This window comes from Nelusetta ayraudi, unplaced genomic scaffold, assembly GCF_046127955.1.
Source record: "Nelusetta ayraudi isolate G7.1 ecotype Tasmania unplaced genomic scaffold, CSIRO-AGI_Nayr_v1 ptg000092l, whole genome shotgun sequence".
Taxonomy (NCBI): Eukaryota; Metazoa; Chordata; class Actinopteri; order Tetraodontiformes; family Monacanthidae; genus Nelusetta; species Nelusetta ayraudi.
The window spans coordinates 109,033-136,249 of record NW_027466142.1 but is presented as its reverse complement, the minus strand read 5'-3'; the positions used below and the strand labels follow the sequence as shown (position 1 = coordinate 136,249).

The following is a 27,217-nucleotide window of genomic DNA, read 5'->3' as shown; positions in this document are numbered from 1 at the left end:
TCTAAGAGATTGTTTTTTAGGAGGTGAGGGCGCTGATGTCATGGACAAATGAGTGCGTCGCAGTTTGGCAACAACAACCCAAAAGAAAAAAAAAAAAGACAAGACAATTCCCATTTCTTGTCTCGCCTCTTTAAAAATAGCTGTTGTGTGTGTGTGTGGGTGTGGGTGTGCGAGGAGTTCACCCTCAGGGGTTCCCCGTCCCTTCAACCACCTCAAAACGGAGGGAAAAAAAAGTGTGTCACACACAAGCGAGCAGGCATGCACATATAAAATATGCATGGGGACCACTGCATTATACCTTCTTTCGCATCCCAGCAGGGAAAACAAAACATGATAAACAGGCCGGCTGCCTCCGAACACGCCAGCCTGTGGCACGAGGCAGTGACACAGTGCACTTTCCACAAGTTTGCGGAAGAAACGATTTGTCGTCGTTAGAAAGACTTGGAAGGGCCAGTCAGTGGCCCTGTCGCCTGTGCCAGTGGCCCTGTTTAACACCCCGTCGAGCCGCCCGGCATCCCGCCGATGAAGCCGCGAAGGCGACTCACCGCTGTCGCTGTTGTCGTCCACCAGGATGATCTCCTTGAGCAGGTGCGCTGGCGTGTGGTTGACCACGCTGTGGACGGAGCGCAGGATCACCGACAGGGCCTCGTTCACAAAGATGAAGACCACGGAGATCTGCGGCAGGTCCTCGGGGTACGTCAGCTGCTTGCACCTGTCGGAGCGCACACACACACACACACACACACACACAATAGCTTACTGGCGATGGCCTGTGCATGCTCGCATTGCTTTATTCTCAGTTTAGCTCCAAACGTCAACAAATGTTCCGCGTCAATGTTCCAGCCGCCTCCACTGACTTAAGGCTGAAATGGCTTTGAGATAGATTTTGTTTGAGCGTAGAGGTCGTTCATTTTGTAGTGTCTCTGTGGAGGCCCCAGTGACTGGCCCACCTGCAGCTAATTGGATCAAGACAAGGTTACTGACATCAGCTGCAGCCGTTTAAACGACAGTCTGACCTGGAACAGACGGATGGTTGTCAGGGTTGTCAGGCTGTTTTACACCTAAAGGGAACATTTGCAACAGCAGTTCACCTCTAGATGTTGCAGTTCTGCGCCGTACGTACAACAAGACAAAGCGCCTCTCTGTGAGTCCTGAACAGCACTGAATGTTCAAATGAGCAAACAAGGATATCACGGATACAACAGGATCGTCATGCAAAAAGCAGGAGCAAAGAGTAACTTCGTTATTATGCCACAGAGCAAAGGTGTCATGTTCTCTATTTCCTGTTTTATTTTGAAGTCTGTTTGTTCTATCGTCAGTGACTTTAGTTTTGCTTCCTGTCTTTGTTTCTTGACGTCTGTCACCTGTGTCTCGTTTTCAGCCCTGCCCTTGATTGTTCCCACCTGTGCTCCCCAGCCAGCCCCAGTGTATAAATAGGTCTTGTCTCCCTTGATCTTGGTTGGATCATTGTTTGATGTCTTCTGTCAAGGTTCATGCCGCGCTGTTCCTGTTGTGTTCTCTCAGGTCTGTTGTTTTCTTAGTTTCTTGCTGCGATTTTCTTTGTACCTGCCTTGTGTTTTTGTTTAAACCTCCCACTGTGTTATTTAGTAACCCTCTTGGGACACCTTTACTTTAATTTTTTTCATAGTTAAAATCCATCTTTTATCTAAAAAATCTGCATCCTGGTCCTGCCTCCACGTTCCTGCTGTGACAAAAGGACCAAATGAAAGACTCACATATGGCTTCTTTTACGGTTTCCTTCTGTGTGTTGAATGTTTACGGTCACATTCTCGGTATAGATTGTGTGCAGCCTCCAAAAACAAAAAAGCCTTGTTCCTCAGAAAATATAATAATAAAAAAAAACGAAACAAGTTCTTCCCCAGTGCTTTGAACACAAAGACTAGCAGACTTCAAAGATTCATTCCACGATAAAACTGGAGCTCTCTGATTTATATTTTTTATTTTTTTTTTGACTATGGCTGCAGCCTCCTGGATATGTCCCAGACAAAAAAGAATAGATAATAGATTGAGGAGAGCAGGGGAGTGAGATTTATGCATCAGTCAGGTGATGCTTTTCGTACCCACAGGAGATAGAAAGCATTCCCCTTTCAAAACATTTTACCGGCGAGCAAAAGTTAAACACGGATTTAAAAGTTGCGAAACAGACCTTCTCGCCCTTACTTCGAGTCAGATGGAGAAGCCAGATCATGTCACCTTATTTAATCCAACAGACTGTGGGCAGAGGAAAGCCAAATTGAGTTCATCTTCTGTCTCTGCTGAAATCCATTCAGCAGAGAAATGAAAAAGTGTGTTCGGGTGTGAAAAGTGCATGTCGGTACATGAACTCTGCTGACAGCAAATCAAAAAAAAAAAAAGGGATAATACTACCCTCACCCGCTGAACAGGCAGCTTTTCCAATCGAGTAAATTGAAGAAGTGTGAAATCTCTGCATGTGCAAACACAGAGTTGGGGTAAATACGGTTGTTTCCAGTGGAATGCAGTATTTTTTTAAAGACATGCCGCGGTGTCGAAGCGAGAGAAAGATCAGCGGTGGCTGTGTGAAGCGCCAGAAACACAATGTGATTGTTTCCCCCGATGCCCCAATTAGCCTCTGAATGCTGCGGCTGACAAACGGGACTCTGACTCGCCGCTGCCTTCGTTTCTAAAGGATTTTCCAAAGTATTTTACGCTGCAGCGACGACTCATTTCAGAGCCATAATGAGATAGCCGCTGCGATTGTTGCAGCTGAATTATTCACCAGGCAGCCGCCTATAGTCAAACACTTGTAGTGCCTCGGATCAGACGGCAACAAATGTGAATTTATCACCTCTAGTGCAAGTGTTTTATTGAGCTTCCCAAGTCTTCAGTCCTAAAGTCCCCAAGTCCTTTGACACAACAGCACCAAGAGGCCCATTGTAATGCAACACTGACAATGTAGAATACTTTTTGAAGTTTAAATACAAATAAGAAGATATCTCCTTGAGAGTGTCGTAAGTGAAGTTCTACGACACAAGAGGGAGAGACTACAAACGGATCTACCAACTTGGATTGGGCCCAGATGACAGCTGCAGTACGACAGTGGATTATGATTTGTACAAGCTGAATCAACTGAATAGAATAGAACTGAACAGCAAGAAAACACAGCTTTTCGCATTCATGTTTCAACTGGACTCCCCCAAGCCTTAGAATTAGTTCTTATTTTATTTTTCCATTAGAACTTTCTGGTCTTCTTCAGTACGTGGCTCACAGCTGCCAATTATATCTCAGAGTGATTAGACTTCACAGCGAACTACGCAACTCAGCAATCATATCAGCATATTTCTTTTTCCAAAACAAACCACCTGAAAGCAGACAAGACGAAAAACAAAGCCCTTTCACTTCACTCTCGTGACTTTGCTGATGTCCCTCCCCTGTTAGTTGCCTATTTATATCTGGCTGATATTTAGGATGAAGCTCTGCAGGCGTTGTACCACCTTGAACATGTTTGGTTCAAAGACAGTGTGTTTGTCGCTCTCACAACCCTAACTGTGAGCCATCTGAACTCCGCCGGTGCGCCGATACCTCGGTGAACCGGGTGTCAGATTGAGTCAGCAGTATCCGTGGGGCCGGGCCACAGGAGGAAGGACGGCAACAGATGGACCCCAGCGTGGCGCTGCTCGCATCCTCCCCTCTCCACCCAATGAGAAGGCGCCTCGTTATTCACAGGCAGTGGGTCCTGGGAGAGTGTGTGTGTGTGTTTGTGCAGGGATATGCATGGCAGACACGTGTTTGCGAGTTCTCACCTTTCTAACAGCAAGGATTTGGCAAGAGAGGAAGCGGTGATAATGGAGGACGGCACGACAGATGGTGTCTTATTTACATGTGAAACTGTGTTATAATTGCTTTGGAATCTCCAATTAAAATATGCATTAAACAGCTTATTTAAAACAAGTATTTATTTTCTTTTTCTATTTTTCTATTTGGCACCGAATTTTAAGTAGGTGGAAGGTGTCAACTTTACTGAGATCTTGTCTCCTGCGGCTTGAACTGGGTGCTCTTTAACTTTAATTTAATCCATATTTAAGTCCACTTCAAACTGTTGCAGACTCATTAAACCAGGCAGTCAGTCAACTGAAAATCTGACAGGCGTACATATTAAATTCTCCCTTTGAAAATAATACACACAAATGGCTGAACAGGACTGAAAATAAAGAAGTTTAGTATTTTCATTGTTTAAGTTTTTTAGGGACATATTTGGAGGCATTTAAGGGATAAATCACCTAAAATTGAAACCACTCACGGCTATTATTAACAGAAAAATCCCATACTATCAAAGCAATGTACTCAAATACCAAAAGAACAGAAGAAAATCTGTGATGCTCATGGTGTGTCGTCCCAGTGTCGACCTCTCCAGTCTGACAACTCCAAAAACGCCATGTTTCAGGGAAAAAAAAATCCATTTCGGCATTTTAACCGGGAATGAACTCATCAGCTTTTGGGTGAAGTGTCCCTTTAAGAAATTGGGCAACACTTTGGCAGCAGGCGGCGGCAGCGTTGGAAGCGTCGCACTGGCTTTGACTACCTCTCCTGAATGCCGTCTCGCCAGCCAAGTAAGCCAAGTGCTGGATGCTCCCAACTGAAGGAGCTTAATTTCATGCACTGCTATCAATCACGCACATTACCATAGCCCATTTGACAGCCGAGAGTAATAAAAAGAAAACTCAGCCAAAGAGAGTGTTTATGACGGAGCGAGGAGAGCACGTCTCTCCATACTTTAGGCCCCACTCTGGCACTCTATTTGTAAGAGTAAATGCGGGAGCGATATGATTGATAACCCCACTGTATCATTCCGGTTCCTTCTCTGGTGCTCCCCTTTTGTCCTTTTGCGTGACTAACAGATCTATATATTGTGTCCCTCAATCAGCCTCGCCAGGTCTGTTAACACAACAATGGATTTGGCAGAGAGGGTTTTGTTTAAGGAGGAGGGTATTGGGTGTTTTATTTATTTTTTTTGCAATGTGTCATCCCTTGAGCTGAGATAGAGCCGTGACGTGGGAAGAGTGCCATACAAAGTGGGCTGTATTTCACTCTTTTCCGGCTATACGGCCGCTGGCAGGAATGCACATTTAATGAATATTACCTGAGCGATATCTTGGAAATGTCACGGCGGGTGCAGCGGCCTCATTGCTTTCTGCTGAGATGTGATGTAAGGTTTCGGATCTCGCCGGCCGACATCGTAAAGCCATATCGTGGCTCCGCTGGCCTAGTTACCGCACCCAATTTAGTGCGTTGCGCGGCCTTAAATTCCTACCTGTCTGCAACGGCGGCGGAGCGGCCCAGTAAAGCCGTAACTGGATGAACGATCGACTCATATGTTTCTAATGGGACTGAGCTCACTGGTCCTGCGCTCCATAATTTGACCCGGAACGAGCTTTGACAGAAACAGACCGGCGGATTACGAATCATTCCCATCACAGCGCTGCCTCCGATTCCAGCGCCAGCCTGTTCGCCCACATCTCAGACGTTCCCTCCGCCTCGCCGGCTGCTCTTATTTGCTGTGAGATTTAACATTAACCTTCCGTCGCCCGCACAGCACAGGCAACACCAAGTAAACTTCCCAATACACAATCCCCCCCCCCCTCTCCAGAAGATAATCGCACAGCCTGGCCATTTGGCCGCCTCGCCCTTCTTTTCCCAGGAAATAAACCTCAGAATTGGGAAGAGCAGCAATTTCAGCCACTGCCCCTCGGAGACCTGCCGATTCCATCCAGGGTGTATCAGAAACTGACAAGGTGAGGTATGCCTGTTCTCTGTTGCTTCTTCAACCTCCACTGAGCAACAAAACACTGGACTTACAGCCGTCCGACTTGGCCCAGCCTGTGGCCATTCGGCTCCCCGCATACGTTTCCCGCCTTGCCAGAGGCTCTCATTTGCTGTGAGATTTCCCATTAACCTTGTGCAGCCCAGGCGGCCGCAGACAACACTGGATAAACTCCCCAATCCGCGATTGCTCCCCTCTCAGAGAGATAATCTCGCCGTCTTGTCATTTTGTCCACCTCATCCCTTTCCCCAGAAATAAACCCTAGAATTGGAAAGAGCAACAATTTGCTGCTGCTGAACCTTGGACACCTTCTGATTCTATTCAGGCTACCTCAGGAAGAAGTTGAGGTAGGGCTTTCCCTTGTTGTTTCTTCTTTTGGTTATTAGCATGCAATGATGGAAGAAACAGCGGGACCTACAGCCTGCTAGTTCCACCCAACCTGAGGCCTGTTCAGCTACCCTTGCATATTTTCTCCCACTCTTCCTCTACTCTTATTTGTAGTGGGATTTCACATTAATCCCCTGCAGCTCACTGCATCCACATCCCCCCCCACTGTTTTCCAGGAAATAAACCCAGGAATTGGTAAGAGCAACAATTTGCTCCTGCCCCGCCGAGACCTTCCGATTTCATTGAGGCTATATCCGACGCTCAGGAGATGAGGTAAGCCTATTCTTTGTTGCCTTCCACTTTTGGTTTATCACTCTCCAACGGGTGAAAAAAAAAACACCGGACGGTCGCTCCTTGGGAAAAGGAGAGGAGCAGCAGAGCTGCAGTGATATTGTGCTTTTGACAGCTATTTTGACAAAAAACTAAATCTAATCTGCAGCCAAGTGACAATACAGATAAAGGCGGGACGTTAGTGTAATTGAATATGAATCTGCTTTGAAGGGGAGAGATGGCGCAGGGGGAATTGGGTTTCATGCCCTGAACTGCATTTTTTCCCCCCATTTCCCTCATGTTTGACAAGTTCCATTTAGGACCCTTAGTGAGCATCAGTAATCTCATCAGCTCGCCTGCCCGCATTTGTTTTTATCTCGGCGAGACAGTCTCACGCCTGCAGTAAGCCATCCAAGGACAGCAAATCGCAGGCTCAGAGTCCCCATGCGGACTCAAATCCCGCAGCCATCCTCGGTTCAGAATGACACTTTCCAAACGGTGAAGGGCACAAGAGGAGAGACACATGCTTGCAGACAGCAAGAGAGGATTAGGACTTTTTTTTTTGAGCGGCAGACAATTTCAGCTGTAATTATTGTGAATTAGTTTTTCGCTGCAGACGGGCAAGGTTTGAAAAGGCTCAAGGACATGCTGATTTTTCATTCACGTTGATGGCTTTTGGCAGTCGTCAAAGTCCCCGGCCATATGACGCCTGTTCAATTAACAGCCCATCACAGGGGCGGAGCCTGCTTTCTGTGTTTTACCTCACGTCCCCAGTGCTGTGCCCTGAATCACCCCTAAATTGCCATGTGTAGTGCTTTCAGTCACTGCGGTCCAACTCTGGAAAGCTTTGTTCAAAAACATGATTTTAGTTAACTGTTTGGTATTGTTTGTAAACTCTGATTCAGGATTGTTCTATGACAAACACCTTCTTTCTCCTGTTGCATCTTGTTTGTCATTTTGACATTTCTCTAAGTACTATGTCTGTTCTATGCCTTGGTAATGCAAGAAAAACCAAGCAACGGTGCAAACTAACCTGGCAATGAAGACTACACTGATCCCACTTTTTACCTTTTCAATGACATGTAGCACGATTAGTTTGCATACGTCTTTTCTTATATAACTGAGGCACATTCCACATGGCAGGCCCCATATTCAGTGTGCTATATAAATAAATCTGCCCTAACTTGCAGATGCCCCTTTTCAAATTCACTCTTTTATCCAAGTGAATAATTATAGGAGTAGAAATCAGAAATGTGTCAGTCTTTGATAACAGTCTTGCACAGCATTTCAGCAGGTTACAAGTTTACTTTTCTATCAGCAGGAGGGCATATTTATGCATTCTGGCGACAGAAAGCAGGTCCTGCTGCACTTCTCTGAAATCCTAATCTAGATTTTATGCTCTCTGGTGGCCCTGTGAGCTTAAAAAATAGCCTTTTGAGAGTATTCATGCACTTTGGCAGCTTATGAGTCCCATATATGCATGTCACAAATAGCATCAGCAGATTTTTTTCTTCTTTCATTTTTATATTGCAGAAGTGTCCCTTTGACAGCGGAGCAACTCAACCCAAAAAATTTAGAAACATTTAGTTGTGTCTTTTCACAGAGACACGTCAATGACTTGGAAAAGACACAAGGCTGACAGGGTTGGTAAAAAAAAACAAAAAAACAACTTCTTAATTGTAAAAAGGTGCAATTACTAAAGCATTATAAAGAATAGCAAATCCTTCACTGGAAGTCTCACTACTCACTGACTGATTTTTTTTTTTTTTTTTTTCCCCTTTGCTCCTTTTTTGTTGAGCTGGTTGATTAAAGGAAGGAATTTCCTGAAACCTCCCCACTGTCCCACAGGCACTCTCAGCTGACTTTATTAATTAGCGAGACCCCCTTTTTTTCCAATCCCTCCCCTCACCCTGCCTCTTCCAACTCCTTGTCTAATTTTTTTCAGAGTGTGAAAAAGAATGGTGAACAAAAGCGCTGCGGATGAAATGAATTGTTATCCCCACCAAAGCCCGTCAGATTTCCTCTCGGCGTCTCTGCCTGCCTGCTCGCCTGCCATTGTTCTGTGACACTGTGTCATATAAACCCTACTGGCAGCGCTGATTACCACCCTCCCTCAATAACCCGACTCCAGCAGCAGTTGCTGTATCGCAGCTGCGCTTCACTTTCTAAATATAAATCATGTTTTTTTCAGAGTGCCATTAAGGCCGCTCCTCTGGGTCTCCTTCATGGGAAGAAGAAAAGACTCTAAATACGGGATATCCATTATTACTGCATTGCAACAGCTCAGCGATGGCCACTTCGCCATCTCATCTCCGGTCTCTCATGTTGGGATTACGTACGTCTGAAGTAATTTTCTTCTCTATGACGACTCCCAGAGATGTCCCGATGACTGTACTGCAGCTTGACGGCATTAGATGGAGGTAGTCAATGAGGTGGGCAGAAAGGAAATGAAACAGGAAGTGAGGGCAGCCTTTGATGGAAGTGACCGTAATAAACGGGCCAGGCACGAAATGCATGACTGACACAGCGGGTAGCCACGGCTGAGACGTCTGCATGCACAGTTAGAGGGTTGTCAGAGAAGAAACCTGAGGCGTGTCCTCAGAAAATTTAATTTTATCCAGTTCAGCAACGACACGGCTCTGGACAGGAGATAAGAGCAAAATAATGAATTTACTGATCTAATATAGTCTACCTTGTTAGAAGTCTTAAAAACTAACCTTGTGGAGCAGTGATACTGGTGCGGTGGCCTTTGCCGATACGATTCTGGGCCTGGCCCGCTGACATGCTACTTTCTTAGGTTTCAATCCATCATTTTGTCCAAACAAAGGGTTAGAACATCAATGAGGCAGAGTGACACATGCGTTTAAAATTTCCAGTGTCCCTGTCGTACCGAATGACAGCCTCACAAAGGGCCTCTGGTCTCGGGCTGAGGCACTGTTCCTGTTGGGGAGCGGCTGGTAAGCTACTTCACGGCAATGCCCTCCTTATAATCAGGGATGCTGAATGATAAAAAGCTGCTTTGTCAAACTACAAAAGTGTTGCAGAAATTCTTTCAAAGTAATTATAGCTGTCAGGCCTGTTGGAATGTATAATGTAAAGGGACTTTGAAATACATGCCAAATTTTCATGAAGGGGGCTCGTTTGAATGGCACAAGGAAGTTGCCCCCCCCCTCTCATCCACCTACATATTGTTTGAGCAATTTTCGCTTTGACTGTCATTTGGGGCTTTAGTAATTTATAGCCTGGCAAGTGGCAGCGGGAGCGCTGGATGCAAAATTAATGTAATGAACCCCAAGCTCTGAAGCGGCGTCCTCTGCTGGAAGCCGGTGAGCTTCGCCCCAGGGGGATATCTGACTTTTCCAGCCGGGTTTTGACACAAATGACATCGTGCCAGCAGCAAATTCTTGGCAGGTGGAGATGAAGGCAATGTGGTAAATATGCAGCGCTTTGAATCAAAATGAATTAGAAAACCAATTTGGGCATCACGCTCCATCGACCCCAGGAGATCCATCCACCAACCTGTCCCTGACATCCAGAGAGGATGTGGCAAACCCAATAAGTCTCACCTAATGCATTCACGCACTAAGTGCACGCTGACACGACTTTACTGGCCCTCAAAGTGTCTCGAGCATTTGGTCCCCAGCTGTGACGTCACTTTAGCTCCTACCACTGGAACTGCAATCGCACTGCTTGGATTGAAGAACCTTGCATTGAAGACTGAGGATGACATCAGAACGTTTTTACTCATCCGTAACTGTGAATCCCTGTTTCTTTGCACTTCTCATCTTTTTGTATGGGCTAAGGCGTAGGGATGCAATCACCCGATCAGGTTTGTGGGTTACTGTAGATACACCATGGTGCAATAAGACTGCCTCAACACAAGTAGACCCACTCAGTATGTGAGTAAAAATACTAAAACAGAAACTCAAAGGCGACTAACTTGTATTTCCCAGCTCATTTAATGCCAGTAGATCTTCCTAAATGTTTCACTTCGGGCCTGTAAAAGCAAAGCAACTGTTATCGGTGCAGTTTATCTTATCCAGACTAATCTTTTTCCTGTGAATCAGGTATTCAGCTGCAGTGAATGTTCCAAAAAAAACCAAACAATGAACACAAAGGGGCACAGAGTCGAGCGAGCTCTGTACGCTCCGTGAAAAGCCTGTTTCCTGACAGAATGTCCTGTCTTACACTGTGTACCTTTGCAAGAAAAATAGAGCCCATCAACTGCAGCAGGGATTAAACTGGCAAGCCTTGAAGTTACAAGACTCGCTGACATTACGCAACCCTGCCTAGGGGTGGGAGAAAAGCCGGTCTGAGGCTGGAGACGGCGGGATGGAAACGAGGCGAAAAAACGGATAAAAGAAACAGAAGAGCGCAGATGTACTTTTTAGGTCTGTAGTCGGGGATGCTCCTGTCCAGGGAGATGCGGTCGCTGAGCTGAGCGTTGTAGCCGTACTCTTCGTACTTCCCCTCGGCCTCGCGGCTGTCCTCCCCGAGAGTGGCGGCCGCTCCTCCTTCGCCGAGGCCTCCGGGTCCCTCCACCAGCCCCATGGGCTTCGCCAGACCTGAGAGGGAGAGAGATGAGAGCCACGGACAGGAAGTCAGTCACACATATGTGCGTGGACAGCGCGGGTGGCGGAGGATGAGGCAGAGCAGGAAGCGAGGCGGAGATGCCGTGGCCGGAGGGTCGGCTGATTGACGTCGTCTAACAGTGGAGGAGGAGGAGGAAGAGGAGGAGGAGGAAGGTTGGCTGCTGCGTGGCAGCTCCGACACCCAGCAGTGCTCGTCCGAAGGCCATCATTACGCTGTCTGTCAGCGGCGGGAGCTGCCACACACCCACACAGGGAACGGACGTCGCAGCGGCAGGCAGAGCGACGCATTGTCTCAGGGTCAAGGCAGCGGCGAGGCACTGAGGTGACAAGGCCCTCGTGTGATTACATGGAATCCCTCTTTAAGTACCAGTAATCACGAGTACTTTTGCAACCCTTTAACCTCTCCGACCGAACTGTCAGGTCAGGTCTTGAGCATTTGATAGAGGTCTGTATTTTTAAAACCACATGGTCTGTTGGGAAAAAAAAAATCTGTAGAAACCAAATTAATTATTTTTCCCATTGTTTTTTTTTTTTCTTTTTGGATATGTTGAAAGGGATAAGGAGTCCTACATACCTCGGTATCGAATACTTAACGCGTAATGCCCGGATCAGACGCCACGATGGCCACTATGTCAGATTACACAGACACGGTGATGCTGTGTGTTTCCAGCAGCGAGTAACTGCATTGCTTTGTGACACTGAGGGTCACACGAGTCGTGACAGAGACGTGCTGACAGTCAAGCACCAAGGCCTTGGGTCGCCTCTGAGCAGCATCCTGGCTGCTAGATCACAAGCCACCTTCCAACTCTCACTTCCTCTCTTCCTCTCCACACACAAAAAATACACAAGCTCACACCTGGTCTCACATGTTTTGTTTTTTTTAGACAGTGTCCTATTTTTCATTTCCACCGCAAACAAAACAAGCGCAGCTGCACTGTGGAAGTGCAGTTATTACCGTGGGAATCAGCAGCGCGCCGTCTGTGTTTCTTCATGAGTGAATTTAATGATTTGTGTGCTCGCTGTAACGTTATTGGACACTGTCAAAACGTCTCCTGTCGTTTGCCGCAAAAAAGAAAAAAGAAAAAAAGAACCATTGCCCAAATGCTGCCAATCACTTGCCAGCAGATAATCTTCAACCGTTGCAATCTCATCATTCGTATTGGGAATTATTTTGTTCTTTTTCTTTTTTTGGAAGTTAATGTCAAGGTTGCAATTTCCCCGATGTGCGAAGAGGCCGAGGCAGGAAGAAAAATGCCCGCCGAATCTCCAGTTGGCTTTTTTCCCCTCGATTTTCACATCAAAGCCGAATTTTGCTCGCCGAGGAGCTGAGAGCTCGTCTGCGCTCGCCACCCCGCCTGCGTCACGTTAAGGCTCCTTCCGCTCCGCCAGTAAGCGCCGCACCAGATTTAATGTGTCGGGCTTAAAATACCCCTCCGCGCTCATTCAAATGACTCATGGCTGTCATTTAACAGGCCGCCGCTGTGGCACCGTGACAGTGGCAATTCCAAAGAGGCAGAGAGAGAGAAAAAAAAAGCTGGGGCGCCGCTTGAAAAAAAAAACCCAAATCCTGGCTGATGGAAAAAACAATAATACTGTTTAATGCGGAGACTGCTTGCATTTTCTTTATTTTGATTCCTGCCTCGATATTTTGCCCTGCAGAGCTTAATTTAGAATGACCAATCCTTCGGTTTCTCATTTAAACGTCCAGCGTGTAAAATTTGGCCAAATTTGTTTTAATGATTTTATGATTTTTGTATTGGTGAAAGATTAATATACTGCCCATAAAAACATTAATAAAAGTATGTACTCGCAGTGCGATAAAAGTCCTTTGGTTTTTCTGTCCAAAGAAGAAGCCTGGTGTGGACAATCCAGCTGCCTGACAGCTTCATATTTAGGGTGAAAGCTCTCTTCTTCAAATAAACCAACGAAGACGAAGGTGGGAAGGGTACCTAGGTTTGTGTGCATAGGTCACTGTAGTTCACTGGCAAGCTTGGGAGAGGCAGGCCGAGTCAATGTTGCTGCAAGCTAAAATCGGACCACAACAGTTTTACACACTCCACCTTTCACATAGATTGAAACAGTCAAAGCATGGACCTATGTCTCCGCCTGCCGATGGGTAAACCAGCATCTTTAAGGTCTGCAAACTCACTGTCCACCGGAGACTGGTGCTGCACGCACATTGTTTTCGCAATACACACTGTCCACTCCGCTTTATTTATTGATTTTTTGCTCCAAATCTTTGTAGAATGGCATAAAGTCATAAAATATAAATCTCTGTAACGGGAGCATAAAAAAACCCTCCGTCCGGCAAAAACACTCTCCCTCTCTCTCAGCTGCATGAATCCATTCAGTCTGAAATGGTTATGGGGAGGAAAATAAATAAATAAATAAAGCTCAGCTCATATCCGGCCCCGCTGGCTCAACCATTGTCCGACTATTTAAAACTCTATGAAACAGCGGGATCACGTCAAAAGGATTGCGGTTGCGAGCAGCCAGGCACTTCCACAGCGATGGTGGTGCAAGGCCTGGTCCTGGTCGCCATCGCCAGATGGACTCACAGGCAGCGAGTAAATAGCATGTCACCAACGAAGGAGCTCCGGCTCCCAGCGTCAGTCCCTCCAGGAACTGCCGGGGTAATCGTTGCGTTTTTGGCCGGCCTCAGACGGCGAGCGCCGCGGATGAAGATTTGTAATTGGAGCTGAAAGGGCACAAAAAATGGGGCTTCTCCGGGGAGGTGGTGGCATTTTGACAAGTGTGGGTGTGGCCGGCGTGGCGGATGAGCCATCTGGCATTGAAGCCTCCACCCCACTAGTGGCACAGTGACACCGATACCCTGCGGAGCCAGAGACTCGAGTGCAGAGAGGCCTCTTTGACTCGGCGTGAGTCTTGGAAGCGGGATAATGCCTGTCAGCTTTCAGCTCTCTCTCTCGGCTCGCTGAGATGTTGTTTTTTTTTGCTCCTGCTTCCTGTGACTGTGGGAGAGGCTGTGACAGAGGATGGGTGGTCTGAAGGACATTTCCAATGTGGTCCGGCCGAAGCGCCTCAACAAAAAAGGCTTTTTGGATGGCATTTTCACCATGGGGTTTGCCATAGAGCTTCCTCAGACTTCTGGCTTTGTTTTCAGCTTGTATGGAAAAAATGTTCACAGTAAGAAGATTAAAGGCTCTATATTGCACCGATTTTCAAAAAATACTCCGGTGTTGCAGCCTCATGCTGAAAAACACAGATAACAGTGTATTTAGCCCAAAACAAGTACAGCTTTGCTGGACCATACACATGTTTCAGAGGCTCTTGGTGTCTGTTTGCACTAAAATGGCAGAGGTACCACTTTCCTCTCTGACATCACAAAGGGCTGATTTTAAGATGGGGTGCTTGTAACAAACGTTGTCTGCGCAGTAGAACTAGCAGATGAAGTAAAGGAATTTTGTCATCCCTGATGAATTCAGACTGACATTAATTAACTGTTAGATATACTGGGACATTCAAAGTTAGTGAAAATGCTTCTAATCTATTTTTCATGGAATTCTCGATTTTGTCTTTTCTCCTTTTGGAATTAATTTGGAAGAAAGCGAAACATTGGGGGGATCGATGCCTAAGACAGACATTAATCCCCAAGAAAGCAAAAGAAAATTATCCTCAGTCGAGCCACATTTTCTGTCTGTGAAACAAGATTTCTCTCGAATAATAGCAACTTTCAATGGCCGTATTGATATCTGAGTGGACAAGTTTGACTTCTTCCAAGGAGATGGACGGTGTGAGCTAATCTGACTGGATGGGTCAACATTGCATGTGTGCTTCGCCCTGAGGGGCCACTTTGTTTAAAAGCATCACGCAAGCGAGTCCCAGTGTTCAGGTCAACAAGCAGCTTGACGACCACTGGGGGTTTGCACACTTTCAACCACCATCCATCCTGGTCAAAACACACAAGAAGATGTAGAAACATGCATCCGCGGCATTTGACTCTTCCCTTCACCACATCCCGACAAGAGAGACTCCCACCCCGCTCGCCACATTAGCAGGCTCATCATCTCACTTCCAGGCAGTTACAGCCCGACATCTGTTTCTTCCGCTCAGTGTCGGCTTAATGTGAATCCTTGAAACGTCAGGCAGCCACTTTGGATCTCATTGTGTCCGAGCGTGCATCCGTCTCCGTGGATCCATTTTGCACAAAAACCCTCTTGCCGTGATACATGGCATCTGGGGCCGCCGATGAATTATACAGCAGCCCTTAGGAACACGTCTGGATTGGCCTTTATGGGAGTTCAAATATGAGCCCATTTTTAATAAATGATTGAGGAGCAAGAGGAGGATTTATGTGCGTCCAAAGCGATGCGGCATGAGTTCTAAATATTGATGACAGGGATGGCGGAGGGGGTTGGCGATCTCTTCAGGAAGAAGGAAATAACTCCTGCTCGGGAGGCCCTAAAGCCCTAAAAGGCCAAAACAAATCTGAGTAATATTGAGAAGCCAGTTGGAGAGCAGCATTAATTCCGGCGCTGCCACTCACAAAGGCAGCTGGCGAGCCAGGAAGACCACAGCCTCTGACTTGGGAAGAGCAAAGGGCTTTTATAAATAATCTCTCAACAATGGATGGCCCCGCTTTGGCAAAGGCAAACACATCAGATCTCAAGTCACGCTTAAAATAACAGTCAAACAACCAACCCTTCTGTTTTTGTTCCATATTTTGTTTCATATTACGACAGTAGATTCGGAAACGTTCTGCATTTGTGCTGCCAACACAGCGCCCCCAGCTGGCTATATCTGTTGCATGCCTGGCACCTTTTCCGTGCCTGTCTTTTCTGACTAACTAGCAAGCTAGCTAACTAAATAATGGCTAGCTCAGGGGTGTAGTTGTCGACTTGTAGCACCAACAACTGAAGCCCTGACACTGACATAGTACGGCCTGTGGGGGGCATGATTATGTTCTGTTAAGTCTACGATTCCGTCCTAGTCTGGCTTGCTAGCTTACATCATCCTTTGCCAACAGGATGGCAACGGATGGTATTGTCTCAATTACAAGGTTGACATTTTACCAATTCCAAATCAACAGCTCTTGGAAATGAACATTTTAAAACAGTTTCATAGCACAACTTCATACTACATAGTGCATGCATATTTCATTAAAAGTTGTATTTTATTAATTTACTTTATAGAAATACATCTTTGGAAGATGTGCTCGTTTCTAACAAGAATCTTGAGAAACTCTCGCCGCGGGGTAAACAATGCCGCATTGAAGTTTTAAAGTGGATATTCAGCCTAGCTGCGGCCAAATCAATCCAGCTGCATGTGTTGTTATCGCTCAGTGGGAGCGCAAAGCGAAAGCCACAATCTGTATCTGTAATTTCACACTCAACGTTCATGTTGTTTGTGCTTCTGTCTTGATGCACGACGTGGCTTGTTGGCCTGCCTTGTCCGAGACTAATTGCTTCCTTCTGCCTTGTCAAACCCTTTGTGGTCTGCACGAAGTCGGGCCTGGCAAGGTCCGGCGTAAGAGATGCACAAAGATCCGTTGATAACATCCACCTCAGCGAATCAAATTAGACACCTTGAGGGAACTGGCTGGGTGCCGCGAATAGATACGCAATACCCAATTCGCAACATGGAACACAAATCTGGAACAAGGTTAGCGGCGGCAGATAGAGACGGTTCAGACAACAGAAGATCTGAAATCCTGACAGATTTTAAAATCGGGTTGCGTCACAAACACGAGGAGAAACTTCAGAGACATTCTGGATACGCAGCAGATTTTCTTATCTTGTGGTTTGATCGTGTTTGGAGATTAAAGAGAGGATAATCTCTGAAGATTCTTCTCATGTTGCCTGACGCAACCTGATCTCAAATACGCCTTCTGAACCTCCTGCAGTCAGTCTGGCTGCCTCAGTCATTTTAGAGAATACGATGCCGCAACCCGCTTGTCTTTTGGCAGATCTGCAAGTCGACTCCCTCTGCATTATCCGAAGACCTGATTAAACCAAGACGCCAAACAGCAACAACGTTATCTATGGACAGAGCTCAAGCCAAATGGCGGCAGATTTGGATTCAATACATAAAATGCAGTAAGAAGCTCCTTTAAGACAAACGAGTCTTTAGAAGCTAAGTAATGGAGCTGGTCCATCCATGTACGTATGTACGTAGACATCTGATTGGCTGTTCGAACCTCCCGGCTTTGCTGTTGCTGCTGTCTTTAAAAGTTTTGCTACTTGCCAACACGGAGTTCTGCTACAGCGATCCCCTGCGGGCTCTCGCTGTATCATTCCCTGTAAAAACTGTCTGGCAGATGATTTATTCATTTTAAATATCCTCGTGCTCGGACAGGGAACGAGGGACCAACTGAGGCTCAGCCTTGATGCCAAACTTGTAAGTTCAGATATAGATGCTGAAATATAAAATTTACAGCCTGTAAATATTTTTGAATTCAGTCCAAGAGTCATCTGTAAACATGCTTTTGTTTTTTCTTTACCAACTTCCCCCCTGAGGGAAAGCAAAAAACTTTGGTGCAGAAAGGCAAAGAAAATCAATTAACTGCAGTAATTATCCATCCCCGGAATAAAGGCCTGAGCCCAAATGTCTCTCCACCGTCGAATGTCATCATTACTTGTTTGTAATGTAATCACTGGATGACTTTGGGCTAGTGTAAATAAGACAAATGCTCGGTCTCCCCTGGAAAAGGACAGAAAAAAAGCCATTTTTGTCTGAGGCTGACGGCTGATTGTCAGGTTTGCAGCTGAATTCATTACGGTGATACCTTCAGGCTGAGCAGAATTGATTCTTATCTGTTTCTAAAACATTTTGCCCCCTCCCCCGCAACCAACTTCGACCGGCGTCTCATCTCCATATCATTATTGCAATGTATTTCATTTCATCAGCTCCGCCAGGCGCACCCATGTGACGCCCGCCGCTGCCACCATTACACCCTGCACGACAACACGCAGGCGCCCGGGCGACACCTATCTATTAAGATACAGTCGGGGGCATGAAGAGGAGAGCGACGGCTGTGACATTTTCTCATCAACTCCCGAGCTTAGCATATAAACAGCGTTTGGTCTCCCGGCCGTAATTGGGCATTACAGATAAGGAGCGTATCAGGCGGCGCAGCCGGGCCCGCAAGGGCGCCATCCCATCAGCGCCGACACGCAGGGAGGAGTCCAGGAGTGACACGCATGGCTGGAGACGACCAGTCTCGGTAGGGTGGCGTACACGTAGGGGAAGGACGGCCTTAGCGCCCAACAACGGGGCGCTCTTGACGCTGCCGGTGGGAGCGGAAGAAACGCCGCACTGGTGTCTTGTTTTTCAAAAGAAGCCTATTTTTAGAGCTTCTGGTGACACGACAGCGCAAGGATGTAAAAGAAAACGTTCTAAACTAGACCAATGATACTCATCAAGTTCATACATATATACATGTATGTGTGTGTGCGTGTGAGAGTATGTGTGTAATTGATATTTATTGGCCATTTTGTCCCATTTAAAAGGAAAACGGCTATATAAACGGGCTGTTTGTCTGGCTGTGACTATTTGCAGCAGAGCAGCATCGACTCATGGTAGATTTAAGAGTCTGTCAGCCTCCCTGCAAGCATAAAACTGCACTATGTGAGCATGAGCTCACCGGTGTTAAAATAAAAATAGGGGAATTAGAGTGGCGCTTTAAGTTGCCATCTTTCTTCAGACACAAAAGCAGCAATCGATACCGATCACATATAAACTTCTGCTGATTCTTAAAAAGCTATGCAGGATGTAGGATTCAAAAAGGTCATCAGCTATAGCATAACAGCGCTATAGTGCAATACGGCATCAAAAAGCTGAGTTACTTCACCACCTATTTCCTTGAGTGTACTTTAATACAGTGTGTTTATTGTGTTTATTGTGCCGAGCTAGCTATCCTTCGGCACTCACATTTTGCAGTGTTTGTGTCACTAGTTGACTTTATATCCTCTTTTTTTGGGGGCCATATTCTATTCTATTCTTGAATTTCTTGAAATGTCTTGAAATTCCATACAGTATGAAAAGTAGAATTAACACTCAAGGCTTTCCTTTATCCGCAGGAGTTTTTGACTTCCTCAGCCGACACGTTCGCGAGCCAGCAGAAAGCTGCAACAGCTGTGTTGACGTATTTCAATCTTTAAAATGAAGGTTTGAAGGTTTTAAATTGAACACCTGTGTGTGTTAAGGATCTTTGGTTTAGCCCTAAACACCCAGCCAAAAATAAATAAATAAATAAAAGCTCCAAACCTTGGAACGTCACTCCTGTTACTGAACAACAGCTGCCCGTCTTTTCATTTCATTGCATGTTGTTCATTCATTCAGACTCGTTAGCAGGTAAGCACCACTGAGGATGTAGTTTGTTTTGTTTTTTTCTTCAGGTAAAAACGCTGCTTCATCAGCTTGTTAACAACCTTATATCCCCCCTCGTGTGATTATTGTGCGGCCTTGGCGCAACGCCGTGGCAATGATCCTCGTCTTTGCTCACTTCTGCGCGGAACAGGCTGCTGATGAAGCAGGAGCGTCGCAGCCCCGGCCACCGTCCGTCAGGCGGCCGTACAAGCGATTTCCGCGACTTATTTATGTCCTTCAAATCTAATTGGACCTTGCCGCGGCAACCGCCGCCTGCCATTGCAGGACAATAAACAACAATGGGGATGGGCAATTACTTCACTTCGCTGCTGGACGTGGTAATAGTTATTGGCGCGCTGGGTCTTCATCTCTCAGTGGTTATTCCCAGAGGCCCCGGAAACACAATTTGTGGTCGCGCAGGGTTTGGAGGGAAAAAAAAGTGGGCGGGGGGATGGCGGTGACCCGGGATATGAGGATATGATTAAGTATCCCATTAAAAGAGCTCAAGACAAATCGCGGAGGGATTGTGACAGCCGGCAAACGTTTCCAGCCTGGTGCGCGCTGCCTGCACACGTTGCCGCTGTCAGAAGGAGAAATTATGAATCCGCCATTAATTCCTTTTCCTGTCGCCGGGCAGAGAGAGGTGGCGCCGCGCGCCTGCCGAGGTGGTTCCGCCGAGTGCAAAGTCTGAATTTTTGATTCACGCCGCCGAGCGGCTGTGTTAACTCGGGTTAATGGATTCAACAACTTGCTCAGACACGCTCAATTTGGAATTCAGCGTAACAGCGTGATACACCGAACGTAATTGTCACAACACGCGCTTTACTATTTATTTCCTCTCCGATTCACACCTACACCGCTCCTCTCTGCTTCTGCACCCCGCTTTTTTTTGGTTGCACGCCGCGGCAAGTAATTGCCTCTGATTTGCACTTACCTGATCGCACGTTGGCCCCAATCAGCTTCCCGCGTCCCAGATGTTCTTTCGCCTGAGACGTTGCGCGCAGTCAAAAGTACTTGTGTTGTTGTTGTTGTTTTGTACTATTCATAAAGGCTCCACACTTTCACGAGCCCTTCAGTCAAAATTCACGGAAAAAAGCCAGCAAAGTTCAGGAGGAAGGTTTCCCAAAATCATCGGATTGATTTTCATGCGTGACACAAATCATTTGCAAAGGTGAGAATCCTTAATAAAAAAATAAAAAAACACCTTGTCTACTGTGTTCAGAGTTGACCATTCACATCACTTCTGCCTAGAGAGCCGGTGACACGTTGGCTAGACTTGAGTGCTTCCTCCTGGTGTGACTGTCACCAACCCCGGCTTGGCCTCGGTTCACTGTCCCCATTTAGAACAAAGGCTCTTGCCACAGCCAATCAGGTTGGAAGAGAAAGCATCCTCTCAGCTGTGAAACAGCCTCCAGTGGGTCTTCTAGTGTAAAATAAATAAATAAATAGTTAAGCTGCTTCCTAAGTACACTCACCAGCCACTTTATTAGGTGAAATGCTAATTGCTTGTTAACACAAATTGCTAATCAGCCAATCACGTGGCAGCCATGAAGTTCAAAGCGAGCATCACAGCAGGGAAGTAAAGGGGGATTTAATTGACTTGGAATCGCAGCCACCCCGGCTCGAAATCCTCCCCAAACCTGGCCGAACTATTTTTTTTAAAAATCCCCTCCTGGCTGTGTATTTATTACCTCACAAACGAAGCTGAGTTTTAATTCCATCAGTTCTTTAAATGGAGTGTACGCAGCAACAGCGGCTTCCTGTCGTCCTCCGGGGTCCTCCGTGCCTTTGCCTCCATGTCCAGGCGAAGGGACTGGGAGGAGGATGCAGCATTCTCCAGAGAGGCGATGCCTGTTGGCCGGGCTCCAGATACCAGGCATAACTCAGAGTGACAGAGTGAGCCTTAAATAGCAGGCGAGGCCCGGGCAAAGTGACAAGATGGTGCGGGAAGCGTCCCCGGTCGCACTGTTTTTGGGGGCCGCGAAGCGCTGAAACGTCCTTAACTGTTGAGAAAACAGCCACCCGGGTTGTCAGGACTTTGCAAAGCTCCTTCCTTATGCCCCCCGCCCCCGCCCCTAACCCCACCCCCGCATCACCCCCATCCTCGGCGCCCCCTCCCGTCCTTGTGTCTTTCACTGAGTCATCTCTCCGAAGCCTGAGCAAAATTGTTTTCTCAACAGATTTGCTGTTTCCTCCCTGAATCCCGGATTTAAACAGCTTTTGTTGGGCTGCACTATGAAAGGAGAGAGGCGTCAAGATATCTCTGACCCCTACTGGTGAGCAGCATGAAATACAACAACACGACTCAACCTCCACTCCCCTCCCCTGCTCCGCCTCCTCTTCTTCCTCCTTCCCCTTCACCTCCTCCTGCACTGTCCTCTGGCACACCTCTGCTTCCGCCGCTCAGCCCGAGCTGCTTATTCACAAGAATGATAAAGTCACCGTTTCCCGGCGGGGAGCGGCGGCTGCTAAATCGAAAAAATGGACTCTGCTGATAGATTAGAAATCAATCAGCAACAACCCGCTAAGCAGCAACATTCCGGCCGGCTGGTTTGTCATGATTTGGCCCGCGTCCATGAGGTCTGAGCACAGATGAAACGCAGCAGTCTGGAATCACGTCCCCCATGACTGTCGAGAGGATGAGTCTGAATATTTTTCATTAGCTGGAACGTCTGAGGGGGCGAAAGGTCTCCTCGGCAAAACTCTGCTTCCGCGTGAATGCGTCACATAATGATAATAATTATTAAGGATAATTGTGGGGGACTTGTTTTCAGTATTTTGAGAGTTGTTTCTTCTATTTTTCCTTCCGGTTTTCTGTCAACCTTGTTGCAGAGACATTACTTTTTTTTTTCAGGTCATAGTATTCCGGCACAAACCCGTTGGCATAGTGCACCTCACAGAAAAGAAAAATTGGTGCTGTCAGACCCCAACACTGCAAACACCTTTTTACCTTGTGAATATATTGTTGACTTTTGCTTAAAAAAAAATATCTATACACATTTTTTTTTAAATACATTTTTTTTTTATTTATTTATTGCATTTTAGGCTCCATGAAGTGCGCTGATGAAAATGTGGAATGTGGAAACTTCAAAGCATCTCAGAAGAGGGCGGGTCAAAGGCATAGAACACATCCCAATGGACATCTCAGTGCTTCTCATCTACAGCATTTGTGATGAGTATAGTATCTATTTGCGAGATGGGTCTAAAAACATAAATACAGCTATCGTCTCTCACTCGGTTCATGGAAAAGTCACACATGGTTTTTATCAAGAATAGTAACAGTAACCTTCACCCACATCGCTACTTTTCTCTCACTGCAATAAAAAATAGCCTGCAGCAGTGTTGGAAGTCAAATTACTGTATAGGGAGGTCGTAGTGATGAACTGGCAACCGACTGAGTTCAATTTGTTTATGTGGTTGCTAACTTTCCTATTTTATTTTATTTTATTTCATCAGTTGGTGCTGAACTGGATGCACTCGATGTCGAGGACTATACATCCAAGAATTCTGCATGTGATGACCTTTGTTTTTGTCAGATGTCGGCTAACCTTAACCAAATCATGTGTGGTTTTTTTGGGTTGGTTTTAATGAATGAAACACTGACATTTGCTGAGTCAATATAGGCCATATATACAGTTGTATAACCTCGGCCTGTCTGTCGTTTAACGATGGATCAGGAGTTGGCACTTAGTGAATATTTAATGTGCTCATTCCGAGACCGACTGATTTTGTGTCTTCGGCCTCAGCACTGTGATTGGTTCTGATTTCCCAAAGGAGAAGGAAGTCAGAGTCACATGTGACCCCAACCTGATTTCAAAGATTGCTGCCCTGCCTGGCAGCTGCCCGGGAACTGAGCACTCCCTCCCTCGCTTGCAACCTCCCTGCGGACTAATGGCCATGTAATGAAATACACGGCTGTCACTCGGCCGCGGGGACCCTGCCGCTGCTTATCAAACCCTCCGGCTGCACTGTCCCTGGCAAAAGTGATGCAAAAAAAATAAACATCCTTCTGAGTCCCATTCTGGAGTTTACAAGTCAGTGGCGTGTATGAGGGCGTATAGGGCAGCGATAGTGAGGTGGACACAATCTGAGAGTCCAACTATGAAAGTAGCAGCCCAGTCAGGTCTGTCTGTCTGCTGCATGTGCCAAGTGTTGCGCTCTGATGTATCACGCCTGCTGGACCGACAGGGTCAGCACGACTGAGAGGACCTAAAGCAAGTTTCAATCTGCAAAGAGTCTGCAGTTTGCCAAAGAAATGAGTCTGGGAAAATATGCACGAGTCATGCTTCAGCCGCACGCACCCCTTCTCCCATATGTTTAGGAATTTTTGGAGTTCGATCCACCACCTTCGATCCCTGCTTGCTACACAATCATGATACAAATGATGTGGGGTTTGTGAGATTTTTTTTTCGGTCCTACCGTTCAGTTGGTTGTAGACCACGTCCTCCAGCCTCTCCAGCCTCTGGAGAATGGACTGCCTGTCCACCAAGTTGGAAACTTTTCCATTCCGGGCGCGCAGCCTCTGGTCGGAAACGCGGCCGAGCTGGATGAGCTCCTCCGAGCGGTCCTGGATCCGGCAGTACACCGAGAACAGGATGATGCCCACAAACACCAGGATGTTGACGGTCAGCAAAGTTTTGATTTTGCGTGCCACAGCCATGTGAAAGACGGATTGTTGTCCGGCTGAGTCCCGAGTCCTCCAGCCCCAGCAGCTGCTTTGCCCGTGGCGCGGTGGCCTGCTGTGCCACCTCACTGGGGGGAAGGTTGCTACGTTTGGCTGGCTGGAGGTGAGGGTCAGCCTCGTGTGGCGGTTGAAGGGGCGGGCAACGCACACGTATACACGCACGCACGCACACACACAAATTAATTAAACCTCCAACCCGCGAGAAAAAAAAAACGCGGGATCCCGTTCAGCACCACGGACAGCTCCGGGAGCTTCAGGTCATCGCGCCGTCACACGGAGCTCCGCAGCGGTGGGGACAGGGAGGCTCTCCGGCGGGCTTCCCGGAGCTCAGATCCCGCACGACGCGTTCACTCGACTGGGCGAGACGCAGCTGCGCTCGACGTCGCCACCGCACATCACGGGCGAGGGATGACGCCACGCAGGGCGCTCTCCTCCTCGGGCAGCATCTCGCCTCCGCAACGTGACAAGTCGCCAGCTTTCCCCTCCTTATCTCTTCTTCTTCTTCTCCCTCTCCTTCTCCGTCTTCTTCCTTCTCTCCTTCTCTTCAGCCCCGGCGCGTCTCGTCCATGATCCTGCGGGAGACGGAGCCGCATAGGAAGCAGCACAGCAAGCGAGTCTCGCCTCGGCGGCAGCCCGCTCACCGCTGCTCTGCCGCGGCATCTCCCATCCTCGCAGAGGCGTTTGACGTCCCTCCCGCTCCTGCCAAACACGAGAGGCGAGGCTTTTTTCTTTTTTTTCTTATGTCCTCAAAAATTATGTGCACGCTCCATAAACAAAGGCGGCGCTTCTCTCCCCGGTTTCCTCCCGCCCTCCCCCTGTGTGTTCCTCCCCTTTTGCGCGTCTCTCTCCCCTTGCCCCGTGTATTTCCCGTCAGTCCGGACTTGCTCCCAGTGCTCGGCGGGCTGAGTCCGGAGCGGATGTGGTGAGAGATGAGCAGCCGGACTGTGGCATACTGCCCCCCCAACACCCACCATCCCCTCCTCCGCCAGGGAGGACGAGCCGCCGCTGCGTCCTGACGTTTCGGAGGCACAATCATGAATATTCAAGGAGCGGGATAAAATAAACAGCGCTCAGCAGAAGAGCTGCTCTCTCGGCTGCTGTCGGAAAGTGCTTACAATGCGCGCGGAGACGCTGTGCTGAACTGAGGCCAAAAGTTGACGGCTTTGCCATCTCACCTCAAGCTGTCCAACGTTGCCGAGAAGGGTTTTTAATTTCACTCTTATGTAACTGTTGCCAAACCCTGCGACTTAAATCCGTCTCTCTCATCTTTTTCCCTCCATCCCAGATGCATTTGGGTCCCCTCGAAAAGTATGTTCGCGCACTGAAAGAATAGGTCACATCCAGCAGGAGTTCATCTTTAACCTGGCTCATCTTTTCAGCTGGGCCCCATTCCATTTCACCCCTGCCACAATCCTCCCCTTCAGTTTTTACGTTCTAAGGTGTACGGCTTCCTGCAGACCGTGAAGTGCAGGACTTTCAAATTGTCCACCCAGCAGATATTTTTCAGGGTCATGAACAGCAATGAGAAAACACTACAACTAAAAAATTCTATATTTTTCTTGATAAAGGCTCCAAATGCAGCATCATTTCACCACTAGGTGTCTTACTTACGCAGTGTTTTTGTTGTGTCTTGATGTCAAAGCAAGAGGAGGGCTGCGGTTCAAAAGACTGGGAGGAAGAGTAGATTCACATGCATTCACACAAACAATCAGTGAACAGTGCGCTGCAGAAAAAAAAACATGCAGATGTCTTGGATTTTATTTACGACAGCATATGTTTTGCAAAAGTGATGTTTAGCTGATTTAGCTGATGCTAAAGTTGCATTTGTGCAGTCGTTTTTTGTTTTTGCTTATTAACAGTGCTGCCAATTTACTGGCATATCAAAGAGCGGCTATTGCCCACACAACCTACATAAGAGCAGCTTAAGAAAGAAAAAGCACATTCACTACTTATGATGTAACTTGTTCTTGACGGCAGTGTCCCATTTTGTAAGGGTGGATTTCAATTGATATTCCCTGTGTCTCTACCAATAAAAAGAGAAGAGGAGAAATGGCACTGGGCCTTTATGTCGCTGCACACATTGCGCAAGAGGAGAAATTGCAGCCTGGCACCACGACGCGGAACATGGCTGGTGCGAACTGCAGCCACTCAGTCCTCGTTCAGTGGCCAGCAGAGCGTCTCACGACTCAATTTACCTACTGTAACCCCAACCGCCCCCCCCATCATCCCTCATTTCCCAATCCAAATGGGTTGCAGCTGCAGAAAATCACGTCGTGGGGCAGATTCAGTGTCACTGTGTACCTTCACTCGATGAAACAAAGCCAGACACGACGCAAGCTTTTGATAAGGACTTTGATACGGCTTCAAAACTGCCTGCAGCAGCAGCAGCAGCAGCAGCAGCAGAACATTTGCACCCTATATTTTTAGTTTTCCGTTCCACGATAATTACACATGCACGGCCTGAAACGGTAAGAGCGCCGATGGGCTGCGCGCTTCCCACATTTGTTTACCACACAACAAACCAGGGCTTCTCTACGCGTCTCTAAATGCATCAATGGTGCAACTCCCCCGGATGAAATCCATTACGTTTTGTTTCTTTAAGTTGTTGTTGTTGTTGTTTATGTTTGTTGGTTTTGTTGCTTCTTATTTACCTGAGTTTCAAGAGCTTTTCTGTCTAATCCTCTCTAGCATCCTTTTTGAACAGGAGGTGAAGTGGTGCACGGTGATGCTGAGCGTGGCAAACTTCAGTCAAGAGGGTTGCGCTAATCACTGGTCGTGATAGTCTGCGCTGAACATGACAGGAATGGAGCAGAATCCTCAACAAATCCTTCATACTGCACATTCACTTTGTCTTCTTCTTCCTCCTCTTCTCCGGGTTTGCAGCCCATGCACACACACACACACACACACACACACACACACACACACACACACACACACACATTCACTGTAAGGCATTTCCATTTGAATGAATTTGCTTTGTGTGCATGTTTAATTAGAGCTGCTGCTGCTGCTGCTGCTGCCGCTGCACACGACTCCCCATTAACAAAAGGTGCTGATTTAATTCAAGGTCTGCAGAAAAAGACAGACTGGGGAAATCAGTGTTAATGCCACTTCAACCTCCGAGCAGGCCTCTTGCACAGCTGCTTATGCAGC

The 27,217-nt window shown here is 47.2% G+C and overlaps 1 protein-coding gene across 1 annotated transcript in view; it reads right to left on the bottom strand.

Annotated features, from left to right (window-relative positions):
- galnt9 (polypeptide N-acetylgalactosaminyltransferase 9) overlaps positions 1–24,840 on the bottom strand; it is a 76,745-nt gene extending 51,905 nt beyond the window's left edge. Inside the window, exons 1-3 of the mRNA XM_076047189.1 lie at positions 23,797–24,840; positions 10,842–11,022; positions 546–712 (exon numbers count right to left, since the gene is read on the bottom strand). Of these exons, the coding sequence (XP_075903304.1) occupies positions 546–712; positions 10,842–11,022; positions 23,797–24,037 (589 nt within the window). The 5' untranslated portion in view covers positions 24,038–24,840. The remainder of the gene's footprint in view (positions 1–545; positions 713–10,841; positions 11,023–23,796) is intronic.
- Positions 24,841–27,217: the final 2,377 nt, after the last annotated feature.